The following is a 12,428-nucleotide window of genomic DNA, read 5'->3' as shown; positions in this document are numbered from 1 at the left end:
CACTGCGAAGTTGGTTTATTAATGCCTCTACCAGAAAGTGTTGCCAGAGGCATTATTTTTTGTTATACCTTTTTTTTTCACACATAATCTTGCTTTTATCACTTATAACAAATGTAAAAGTAAAGGTACATGAAATAGGTAATGTACACTCTACTGTCATACTGGCATTAACCCTATTCTAACTGGGGGGGGGGTCAAATTGACCCCCCCCCCCTCGACGTTTCGCGCCACGATTTCGCAACGTGCAAAGATTTTGCCGCGTCGTTTCACGACTTTATTCATTGAAGTCTCCCGCATATTTTGAGACCAAATTTGCGACGTCCGGGTACACCGTTTTGAAGTTACGTAATGTTTTGCAGAAGGCATGCATGTCAACCAAAAAACAGCTCAAATTCATGATATCGTGTGCAAATTGATATAAATTAGATTATTTCAACTTTTAACCGTTGAAATTAATCAATTCTAGTGTAGATAAGCCTGAAAAAGTGCCTGCAACAAATTTTGGCAAAAAAACGATAGAAAACAAAAGGTCGAAAAAACAATAAAATACATAAGAAATTAACAAAACAATAAAAAACAAAAGAAATTGATTTCGGTTGTGCTAATTTTTTTCGAGAAAATTGTTTGATGTGTCTTGAGGAATTCTGACACAAAGATTTAGCAATCCTCCAGTCTTTTTAATGGAGTTATAGGTGAAAATATGATTTCATGCAAAAATTTGCATAATTAATTTATTAAAAATAGAAAGGCAATATTTTTCTATTGTATGACCATGTTATCTTGTAGTTTACATCCAGCTCTATCTTCAGGCAAAATTTCGCGGCGATTGCACCATCGGCGGCCGAGATCTGAAGGGGGGGGTCAAATTGACCCCCCCTCAGTAAAAACTTGGTCTCAAATAGCCCAGTTAGAATAGGGTTAATTCACGGAACTTAGCATAGCATGATGGATTCAATCTGCATCAATTTATCACTCCTTCTCGATATAACCATCCCAGCAAGAGGAGCTGGAGTCAGAGGAGAGTCGGATGAAGGAGGAGCAGCAGGCGGCCATCTTGGCCCTACGCAGGCAGCTGGCTGAGGAGACAGAGCAGGTACTTAGGGAGCAGGATGCCAAGATGGGCATCCTCATTGGCAAGCTGCAGGCTGGTCAGGCCAGGAGGCAGGGGGTCATCAAGAAACTGGACAAGGCAGTCAAAGACCTCCAGGTGAGCCTCAAGAAGAGACTGGACTTGGTTCCTTGTGACCAGTGCAAGGGTCTTGCTCTTGTATGAGACTTTTATGAGTGGTGTGAAGTCTGAAGTGCTTACAAAGAGCTCGGATTCATCGTACAGGGATTGACGTGAAAATTTCTTGGCTTTGAATAAAATCTTGTTGATATTGACAGGTACAATGTGTACAATACCTGTGTATAAATGTGTCCATGGCAAATTATCTCCAAGACATTGCAGCCATGGGACTGTCATTTGTATTGGCTGTAGTCACCCTTGTGATGGCTGATATGAACATCTCACACAATCATGCCCAAATCACCTAATCTATGGATAAGTGAGGGAATTGTGTTCAGTAATATCTTATTTTACTTGGACATTGATGTATTCATACATTTCTCCTTTAGATAGAGATCTTCATACAAATAAAGTAATATCCTTACAGGGGAAGTATTACAAATTAAAGTGAAGACAGAAGACATTAAGCCCATACTCTTTGGACAGCATGTATTTATGTCCCTGTGGTTCACAACTCGGGGTCTTACAGAAGAGCTTCACACTATTGTCAAAATGCTTTGCCCACTACTTAGAATATATTCTATCTGAACTGAAATACTTGTTTCATCTTTGCAATGTGAATCTCATTGCTTTGATTAACAATTTCAGGATTCTTCAAATGAAATGTCATCTAGCCTGTTTTTCCTTTAGGGGAGATTAAGAAAATCTTGATAAGTATAGTGACTGAAAACCTCAAATGAAAGTAATCAAAAGGGTACTATGTGACTGCTTCTCCTCTCAGGATCAACTGGTGGAGTCCATCGCGGACAGCAACGTGATCTCGGAGCGCAAGTCCGAGCGCATCCTGGCCACCCACATGCAAGAGATGGAAGAGATTGAGGAGAAGCTTCGTCAAGCGAGGGCGCACCAGGAGGACCAACTCCAGCACAAAATGGAGACTCTCAAGCTCACCAGGGAGAAGTGAGAACAGCCTGCAGTATATCTTTGCAAAAATTAATAGTTTGTAGAATGTATGACATTGATATACCTCTGTTAGTGTAGTACTCATGTCAAAACACTAAAGGAGACCTTTGCAATTTTTTTCACAATGAAGATAATATATTAAGACATGCAATTATTTTCAGATTGAAAATCTTCTCATGAAATGGTCTTGTAGGACATGAAATACTAGAACATCTGAAACATGCAACTGATTGACAAATTGCCCTGCATCGACGTAAATGCGACGTCGATGTAGGGCAATTTGTCAATCAGTTGCATGAAGTATCTCGACGGAAGAATTTCATCAATTTGAACATCTGAAACGTATGTAGAAATCTATCTACTTGTCACTTTGCATTGTTACCAGTAGATGCCAACCAATGAAATCATTTAAAGCAGGAAACTAAGTGGTGTTGTTTCTTTCTCTATTGCTCACAGGACTCTGGCCAGTGAACTCAAATCAAAGGAGGAGCCAGCCAGTGATCGACGCAGACAATCCAGTGTGTAAGTATCCACAGACAGGAAACCAATCATGTAATTCCCAAAGATTTAGCATTTCATCATGATTTGACTACGAAGCAGTGGCTGTGTACCAGTCCATATTCATGATACTGTGTCACAAGTGTGTCTTAAATAGCATAAACCCATACCAATTGTGAAGAACTAACCATTTCACGGGATCATGCACCAATCAATGTCACATAACATTCATCATTTTTTAGATGGAGGACTGCACATATTTGTAATCATCATGCAATCTGGGATATGACTTTTAAATGATCTAATCCACTACATTTTGCCCATGTATGGAAATTTTTTTCCTATTGCGCACATACGAGTACTGTACACACCGAATGTTTCGCAAGATTTTTATTTTCACAAGTGGGATGCTGTTCGTGAATTTGAAAACGCGTGAAAATACTAACTCTCATTCCAACATAAATGTGACATGCACGCATACATTTCTTCTTTCGGTACTGTACTCCAGGATCATGAATTTAACCACTCGAAAAATTGTCAGGGAGTCCCTATTCACGAAAAATTAGACTCGCTAAATATATGGCGTATACAGTATGTCATTACATATCAATCCTTTCATTCAGAGGAACTATTGCTGGTGAAGTAGTTGATTACATTTACGTGGGATATGATTTAAAAAGTTGATTTGATTCTTTGAAATTAGAATACCTTCTAAGTATTATTTATCTCACCATTTTACAATCAGCTACCATAAAAAAAATTAACCCAACGAATGAAATGAAGCGAGGAGATGATCCACATGAGCAATATATAGTGTATGTTTGCTTTCATAATGAGCATACTTACCCAGTGACCCATATTCTTTGGCGTTCAGCCGCCACTCCAAGCTAGCAATGTTCATTAGATTGTTTATGCCAACTAATCTTTGCCCTTCCGATTTGCCTCCTTTGTATGTTTGTGTGTTGGGTGTGTGTATGTGCACACTGCACTACGTATGATTTAAATCTTGATTGCATTGCACTGCTTCCCTAATGCCTCCCCATGCCATCACCGCACCTGATCTAACATCACTGCCATCTCCTGTTTTGCCTCCCACATCACCCGATTATTTGCTTTCACCAACCAACATCATAATACAGCAAGGCTAAAGCATCAGTGTAAGTATGCGCGCATTTGTCCATCTTTGTATATAATCTTATTCATCTATCATCGGTATAAGAAAAAGAAATGTGATGTCTCCATTTTCTATTATTGCGTTGTGACACAGTATGTGCAATGACCGCTCTTCTTGTAAATTTGTTAAATACCCACAATTCATTCTCTGTGTATTCTGCATTTGTGTCTTCATTATTGACTGCAGCTCTAATTGTTTTGTTGTGTTTTTGTTTGTATTTACAAAACATATTTTGAGATATTGACTCTGAAAATTGCAATCTGTGATTGTTCAGACCTTTTCTCCATAAGCGTCATGTACTTTTTTTGGTATGGAAAGTTTCAAAATACAGTGAAACAGTGGCAGAATAAAGTTGGTTTTTCCAGAAACAAACACATCTGTAATTAATGTGTTCAAGCTACTGTGGTGTTGCCTGCAGTGCCATCAGCTGTTTGAAGCTACTTCTGTTATAACATTGTTACTCATTGGCTTCTTTTGTTTTAAATTGAGGCTTGCCAAAATAGTTATTATAGTAGCTATCATATATACATTGTATGAAACTGTGGTATATATTTCAGTGCTTCTCACCATGAAAAAAGAAAGAAAAAAAAAAAGCTGTGAGTGAATAAATGTGGCAGATTAATATAGGTTTGCAAGACCAGACAAATTAGGAAATGGAACCTTTTCTGTGTTGTATTTGTTAGCTCTTCCACCAGCCTCCTTCTTTGCTAATTTGCACAGATTTCCGAAAATTTATGGTCAATGAATAAGGATTGCATAATCCTACTGTAATCCCTATTGTATAAACAATGGCCTCAATGTAGGGTTGGCCCATTATTACACCCAGTATATATTTTCCTTACCAAAACTGGACCAGGTTTTTGGAGGTATTAGCAAATGTCAGTGAAAGAGCCTGGTGGCAGGTTATGGCTATCAAACCACAATGACATGCTAAGGGTTTAGCAAATTGACACATCCTTTCCGTGACTCCACAGGGAGGCCCTGCAGTACATGACCCAGATCCTGGAGAGGAACAGGCAGAAGCTGGCCCTGACCCAGCTGGAGCAGGAGATGACGGTGGAGACCCTGAAACAGAAGGAGGAACTCAACAAGCAGCTGGAGGAGGCCTTGGAGGAAGAACTCAAGGTGAGTTGGATGAAGGGCAGAGGAGAAGTCATGGGGGTGGGGGATGACTTGTCTGGTCTCGTCTTGCCAAAGATACCTACAATCAATAGGTTGATTATCATGGCACTAGGGATGCAGACCAAGCTTGACCTGTCCTGCCTTGACCTTCAAAACTGCTATTTACACTGTACAGCTTCTTTTTTGTTTTTCAAAAAGAAAGTGCCCAGTGATGGTTTGTCATTTGCTGACCCTAATTGACATGAAGGTGTCAAGGGTTGGAGCAGCCACTACTTCCTCTGGAAGGCTGTTCCAGTCCTTTATGGTCCTAGGCAGGAAAAATGGCATCCTGTATTGCGTTCTGCAGGTGACAAGCTGGAACTATTTGTTGTAAGCTAGAGTGTCGTTGGTGAGGGGGTAGTGGGATAAGTTTTAATTTGATTATTGGGCAGTGGGCCAGGTCATTGTTGACCCAAAACTAGTTTGCGTGACTCTGTAGCATGCTTACAGAGACTCCAACCCTGTGCATCTCTTAGATGGGAGATTCTCCTGCCAGGACCTACTTAAAAACTGGAGACTCTGATCACATGAACATGCACAAAATATTGTGTGCACTTGTAGCACAAAGCACAAGTGCAGTGTAGTCTGTCCTGTTGCTACTGAAACAAGTTGATGCAAGAATTTAATTCATTGAATGAATATGCAGTACCTACTGCTTGCTATAAGGATTAAAACCAACACCAACTGTTGGGTGGAAGCTTGTGGTCTAGTGGATTAGATACTTGTCCGCTGATCAGGAGGTTGTTGGCTTAAATCCAGCCCAAATATGTACGCCTATGATTTTTTTTTTATCATGGCTACTACCAAACACTGATTAATTTGGTGCATATTTACGTGTGTAGGGGAATTAGTCAATCAGAATTCCATTAATTTTACTATTAAAGTAGTTTGTCCTTTTCCATCAAACTCCCCCAACTATCCTACCCCCCCCCCCCCCCCCCACACACACACATAGGCCTACATATACACACATATGGAAATGCAGTGGATGTCATTCAACTGTATGAAAATATATGAAACACGCCTTCCCTTCTATATTTACCTCTCTGTCTCTCTCCCTCAGGAACGGGAAAGAGACTTTCTGGGTCAGCTGGCTGCCCTGAGCCAACTCAGCAAAGAAGAGCTGAACAACATGGTGCAGACTGCTATCGCTGGTAAGCCTTCCACGTCAAAGAAGTCAGTTTCAAATATCTTATCATGCACATTTTTGCTAACTTGTGTGTGTATAGATAGGTTATTTTCCTCTTTTGCAAACCCCATTACCTCTGCATTGTGTCATTTGTCAATGACAGTCCACTTCACAACAGTACAGTGCACTCCCTTTATAACAAACGCGGTTATAACGAAATTCTGATACAACGAATTAAAATTCAGACCGTAACATTATCTGCTCTATTTTTTTATTGTTTATTTGTCCGGTCATATAACGAAATTTTGATATAACGAAAGAAAACTGCCGGTCCCGAAGACCTTTGTTATAATGGCAGTCCACTGTATATTAAAGTATTTGGTTACTGTCTGACTAACAGTGAAAAATGCAGACTTTAATACACTGCATTCCCAATGTAACAAAGAAGGTTATTCTGATATTTTGTTATATGTTCAAAGTTTAGGTCCCCCAAAACAAATTTCAGTATGATGAAAGAAAAGTGCCTGTCCCAAGGACTTTGTAATAATGGAAGTCACCTTTACTCTAGATTACATCTGTACTAGCTGTAATTTATGCTTAATTGTACACTGTCAATAGATTTGGACTTAAACAGTCTGAACGTCTCGCAAGCGCTGTGGTCATGTTCACAAAGGTATCAAATATACAGTGTATCATTTCAGTGTTGTGAGGCCGAATCCATGGCTACAGGTTCTGAGAGGTAGATTGTTGAGGGGAATCGCCATACTATTGTTCAGGCATTTTATTTAAGTGTACACCAGTAAGCAGAAATATTATTTGCTACTTTGTCCTTGAAATATCTTCAATCCTGCTCTCCTGCTTTGCAGAAAAAGGAGGGAATGAGAACGATGTGAAGAAGCTGAGCAAGGATCTCAACAAGAGGATCAAAACGGCGCGGAACAACCCGGAGCTGGACGGAGACGCAGACCAGACGGAGGATAGGGAGGAGGAGGAGAGACCAAAGAAGAAGAAAGGGAAGGGGAAGAAGAAGAAATCAGGAAAAGATTAACTCTGCTAACTATTTGTATGCTTGGCAGTTGTGTTAGCACATATATTTTCATAGACAGATTCATAGGCCATTCTAACGTTATGTGTGTATTTTGGACATGCAGTGACTTAAGTCCCATGTGTGTGTTACCTGATGTAGTATCCTGCAGCCACACTCTTGGCAATTACTGGAAGCAACATCAGGAGAATGGCATAATGATTAAGTGCGAGCGAGCGAAGCGAGCGAGCTTCAAAATTTTGACATTTGACAGTCCAAAAACTGCCGTTTGTAGCTATATTTTTCGCTTTGGAAATTAAGGGGGAGGCGCACCGGGCTCAACTGCTGGCAATTACTGGCAGCAACGTTAGGAGAATGGCATAACGATTATGCGAGCGAGCGAAGCGAGCGAGATTGAAAATTTTGACATTTTACAGTCCCCAAACTGCCGTTTGTAGCTATTTTTTCGCTTTGGAAATTAAGGGGGGCGCACCTGCTCACAATCACTGGCAGGGAGCTATATGCTTTCAAGAGATATATGTTGATGTAAGCTGCATCCCTTTTCAACTTACCATGCTCTGTTGTACTAAAAGTATTTGTTTTTAACATGATTGCATACAGGTCTAGACTTAGTGCAGAATGAAATTTAGTCGTACTTTAGTTTCATTAAGTTTGCTAATTTTCTGAAGAAGAAAAGCTTGGATATTGTTTTTCAACACTTGCATTTTTAGGTCTAAGATTTTGCAGATTTAGCATTAATTCAGCAAGAGTGATGGACTGGACTTAGGCAATGCACATACAACATGATGTACATGTATGCTGACGGGGGGGGGGGGGGGGGGGTTATATATGTTTGATACACTGTTGAGTGAAAATTGTATATTTTGTTATATTTTGATGTGCAAATGAACAAAGCTGTCTTTCATCTTGAGTGTTTCACATTTCAGGACATAGTTTCCTTTGAATTATGCATAGCTGTTACAGTACTTGTGATGTGTATTCCACATACAGTCAACTCCGCGTAAGTCAATTTTAACGGCCGGGACCAGGGAAAATGCGTCGACTTAGGCGATATTCGACTTCTGCGAAAGTCGAAGAAAAATTGACTTAATATTTTCGTACTTATTACAACATAGAGCGTTCCACAGCACCCAGCTCGACGGGATAACAGATTGTGTGATTGCGACGGGGACACCGGCTGCAGTCGGAAAGCCACGAGGTTCGGGCGGCAGAAGTAGGGAGATTTTTATCTCTTTATTTAAACTGTCATAGTGCATCATGCATTGTACAGTACATTCATACTCCTGTCACAACTGGAACAATCTGTAATAGTAAAGAATGCAATTTAAAAAACAAAATCGTTCATGCGTATTCCAGTGTTATAAATCTACAGCTTCCATGAACAGTGTTTGGATTTGATGTACTAGTATCTATACAGGTATGGTATTACCGGACGCGCACATAATTATCTGCGTACTAATGACATTCAGTATGCGCAGGACTTCGTAGACTAGCCTCACAGAGCATTGTATGAACCTAAATCGCCAAAAAGTGATACAAAAATGTAAAAAACACTAGTTTAGAAGATGTCAATTTATCACAAGATTTTACCGTGTGAACTTTTTGAAATGTTCATGCTTGACATTTTACCGTAAAATATGAAATTTAAGCCTCATTTGCTGATTTTTTCTTTGTCGTCCACTCAGTAGGAATGTGAACGGTGAATCGTGGGTATGAATTGTGATTCTGGTGAAAGCAAAGATTGTGTATCTTTGGTGTAAGGACACTATGAGAAAGACGTTGATTATTTCATTATGAAAATCGTGTTCCAAATTATAATGCGATTTTACACCGCGCTAAAAGACAACTTTTGGGAGAGGGGTATATTTGAAGTCTATTTTCCAAAAATCGAGGCGAATAATTTTCATGATTTTGCCAAATTCGTAATTTTCAGGACTTTGTGAATAACTGGTGCTATTTATGGCCGAAATATCATTCCCCGAGTATGGAATTCAGAGCCACGAAAAAAAAGAAGAAAAAAGCGTCCGGTGATACGATTCACTCTCCAACATTGTACACAAGCTTATACGTATGTGACTCGCGCTACTTCGCCCGCTTACTTTTTGCGTACACCCATGGGCATCCGGGACTTGCACAGGGTCACCAAGTAGACAAGTTAAAAATCACCTCAGCACACAGTGATCGTTTTCCTTCCGCCCACCCCGCCCTCGCTTCAAGTTCCCCTTTCAGGCATCCGATGGATTTTCAACAGCATGTATGATTTAATCCCTGTCTCGCAAGATGTCCTAAAGTGTGTTTGGTTTCTTGTTAACGCAACATCTTTTCTCTTGGTAGTCAATTTTTTTTTCCATCAAACTTGATGATTTCATATTTCTCATTGTATGATTTCGTATTCAGTTTTCTTTTGGTAGCCATACCGAACGGGAGTTTCAAGCGAACAGAGCGAGTGGAAAGTGAAGGTTGCCGCATAGATGCGGGCGCAGCAAGTATGCCCAGGTTCATTAAACCAAATTTCTAATGCTTTCTTTAACATTCCATGCAAGATCATGACTTTTTTCAAGAATTAACAAAAAGAAAGATGCAAAATATACATAAACCATGCCATTTTCAGGTGTTTAAAGGTACTATAGCCCACATTTGCAAACCCACGAAAATCAAAACTGCGTAAAACAGGTCCAATATGACTTCAAGTACAAGTTATAACAGTAACATACCTCACCTGTTGCTCTTTGTCTATACCATTCGATGAAAGAGAGAAAATCATCGTTTTAAAATCAATTTTCAAACCGGGTCAACCCGACCCAAAATCGAATTACGAGCGCGGGCTAGCTACGTACTAACTGCGACCAACCCCAACGTGCAGCGTTGGGGCTGTGCCGTTTTCGCATTCAGATCGAGGAGTTGTACAAAACGGGTGCCGTTTCGGCGCTATATTTCCTTAATTTTTCAACAAAAACTACTAGGAATACTTACATGGGTCGATTAAACCTAAATGATTAATTTCGGCGACTGTTTGATGCATTTCATTGTTTATGATGCAGAAAATGTTGTCTTATAACGCGAATATCTTCAGCTCACCGATGCTCACTGAAACTCACAATCACTTGCACAGGCACACAGCATGCATGCAGTGCAGTGCATTGAGAGCATGCGTAATGCGTACTAATTGATATAGCAGCAAGTCTCTCCACTGTTGCACTAGGGCAGGCCGCTTATTACTCCTAAAAAAATGTAGAAAATTTTGCAGTTTCTAGATAAATGGGTGAGAAAAACCAAGTCGAAAAGGTAATGTATTAATTGTCACTGTGTTTATGATAGAAATTTAGCCGTGCTTTATTTGTGAAGTCGCCGTGAATGTGGCAGTGATTTTTGCTCCCGCTCAGATGCGAGGTAGCCGCCAGGACCGTGCCTTGCGGCGCGGTCTCCGGGGCTAGCTACTAGTACGTACACGTAACTTACACATGTATCGCATGCAAGTAGTACGTACGTGGACCGGGGCTAGCGAGCGTTATACGCATGCATACGGTGCATTTTCATTTATTTTTATGAAAGTAATGGACTAATTGGAACAAAATTTTGCACAGGTGTTACTGCAATCATACCCAAACTCCATGCTAACTATGAGACCAATTGCTGCAGGTTTACAAATGTGGGCTAATACCTTTAAAGAGAGGAGAACTGATGGGGCGCCGACGAGTGTGGGAGTAGAGAGAGGGGAGGGGGAGAGAGAAGGTCAGAGAGGAGATCAAAACTGGGGCGCACCAGGCAAGTCTGGAGTCTTGTGTAAACAAATATCCAAGTTGTGCACTTGACAGGGATTTATTACACTTTGCGGTGTAGCGTTGACTTAAACGGTGGTAATTTAATGATTTTTCCCCAAGACTGTTATCAAAATTTCGACTTAGGCGATAAATCGACTTATACGGAGAAATAACACACGGAAGGCTATGGACGTAAAATGGACTTTTTATTTTCATCGACATAGCCGATTATTCGACACGTGCGCAGTCGACTTACACGGAGTTGACTGTACTTCAAATAGATTTCACCACCACCGACCAGGGTTGCATTTCATGAAACTTGTCAGTCATTGATAACTGTTCAAGCAACTGAAATCCTTGCATCTGATTGGCTGAGAGCAAATTTGTCGTTGAAAATCACTGACAAAACATTGATGAAATGCCCCACATCCTAGTATTCTACTTTTCTTGTACACCTTGAGATATCTGTATTTATGTTTGTGCCAATATTTTCATAGTGCATATTTCTATAACACTGAAATTATGTGAGATGAATTTGCAAGTTGTATATGAAGGATTCCAGTGGAAAGGAAAGTGTGGATTTTTTTATGAAATTATGTAAATCTTCTGTTTGTCATCCATGTATGTTTTTATGTTCCAATCTGAATGCTTTATCTTATTCTTTATGTTCCAATCTGAACTCATGTTCATTGACGTACGTAGAGATGTCTTTGCATACCGGTATAGCAGTCAAAGCTTATGGATAATCATTCTAATAAAAGGTTTGGAATGTAATTTCTTGAGCAAAGTGAGATATGTTTGAGATCACATTACCATTTATAATGTATGTGCTAACTGACTATCTGGGTTAATCCATGTGTATATGTACACATCTATGCTAAAAATCTTGATAAGGGGGCATTTTTTATTTTGGAGAAAGTCAAGAAGATTCTGAAATTAAGGAATATACAAAGATGAAAAGCCTTATCATACTGCAACCTAAAAGTCAGTTTGGATGCATCCTGCAATGTAATATGTTTTACTAGCTGACCCCTATTAGCTGTACCTTGAAATAAGATAAATCTCTCCCATGCCATGTACTGCAGGTTGTTCTGTGTATGCTTGGTTCAGTGTTTCTGTGTTTAGAAATCATGACTGCCACAATGCCATAAATTTCAAATAAATCTACTTTTTTTTTCTCTCATTGATACATTCAGACTTTTCTCTCAATCTTTTCTCTTGTCATAGCTACACAGAGACAAATATGATATCACAAACAAGGCGAGATGATACATCTGTGGCATTTATCTCTTCTTGGTTGGCAGCTTTGCCCATTGTTACTCTCATATTTATTTTTGTTACAGGACAACACACACACCAATATTGATCTTTATGGTACATGTTCATTTACATACTTTGGATTATACAATAACTTCTACTGTACACATAACAGCTTGCAGTACATTTCATATCCTACAAAATACAGACAC

The 12,428-nt window shown here is 39.7% G+C and overlaps 1 protein-coding gene and 1 long non-coding RNA gene across 2 annotated transcripts in view; both read left to right on the top strand.

The window, feature by feature from the left end:
• LOC140241971 (uncharacterized) overlaps nt 1-7,201 on the top strand; it is a 29,216-nt gene extending 22,015 nt beyond the window's left edge. The window contains exons 17-22 of the mRNA XM_072321716.1: nt 998-1,207; nt 2,010-2,188; nt 2,648-2,713; nt 4,838-4,988; nt 6,088-6,178; nt 7,020-7,201. Of these exons, the coding sequence (XP_072177817.1) occupies nt 998-1,207; nt 2,010-2,188; nt 2,648-2,713; nt 4,838-4,988; nt 6,088-6,178; nt 7,020-7,201 (879 nt within the window). The remainder of the gene's footprint in view (nt 1-997; nt 1,208-2,009; nt 2,189-2,647; nt 2,714-4,837; nt 4,989-6,087; nt 6,179-7,019) is intronic.
• A 1,230-nt stretch (nt 7,202-8,431) lies between these two features.
• LOC140241740 (uncharacterized) lies at nt 8,432-12,146 on the top strand. The gene is made up of 2 exons (XR_011902101.1): nt 8,432-9,819; nt 10,868-12,146. It is a non-coding gene; the product is annotated as an uncharacterized lncRNA (long non-coding RNA).
• The last annotated feature ends 282 nt before the right edge of the window (nt 12,147-12,428 follow it).

Source organism: Diadema setosum, chromosome 18 (genome assembly GCF_964275005.1).
Source record: "Diadema setosum chromosome 18, eeDiaSeto1, whole genome shotgun sequence".
NCBI lineage: Eukaryota > Metazoa > Echinodermata > Echinoidea > Diadematoida > Diadematidae > Diadema > Diadema setosum.
The sequence above is the reverse complement of the archived record's forward strand: the minus strand, read 5'-3'. Positions and strand labels throughout refer to the sequence as shown.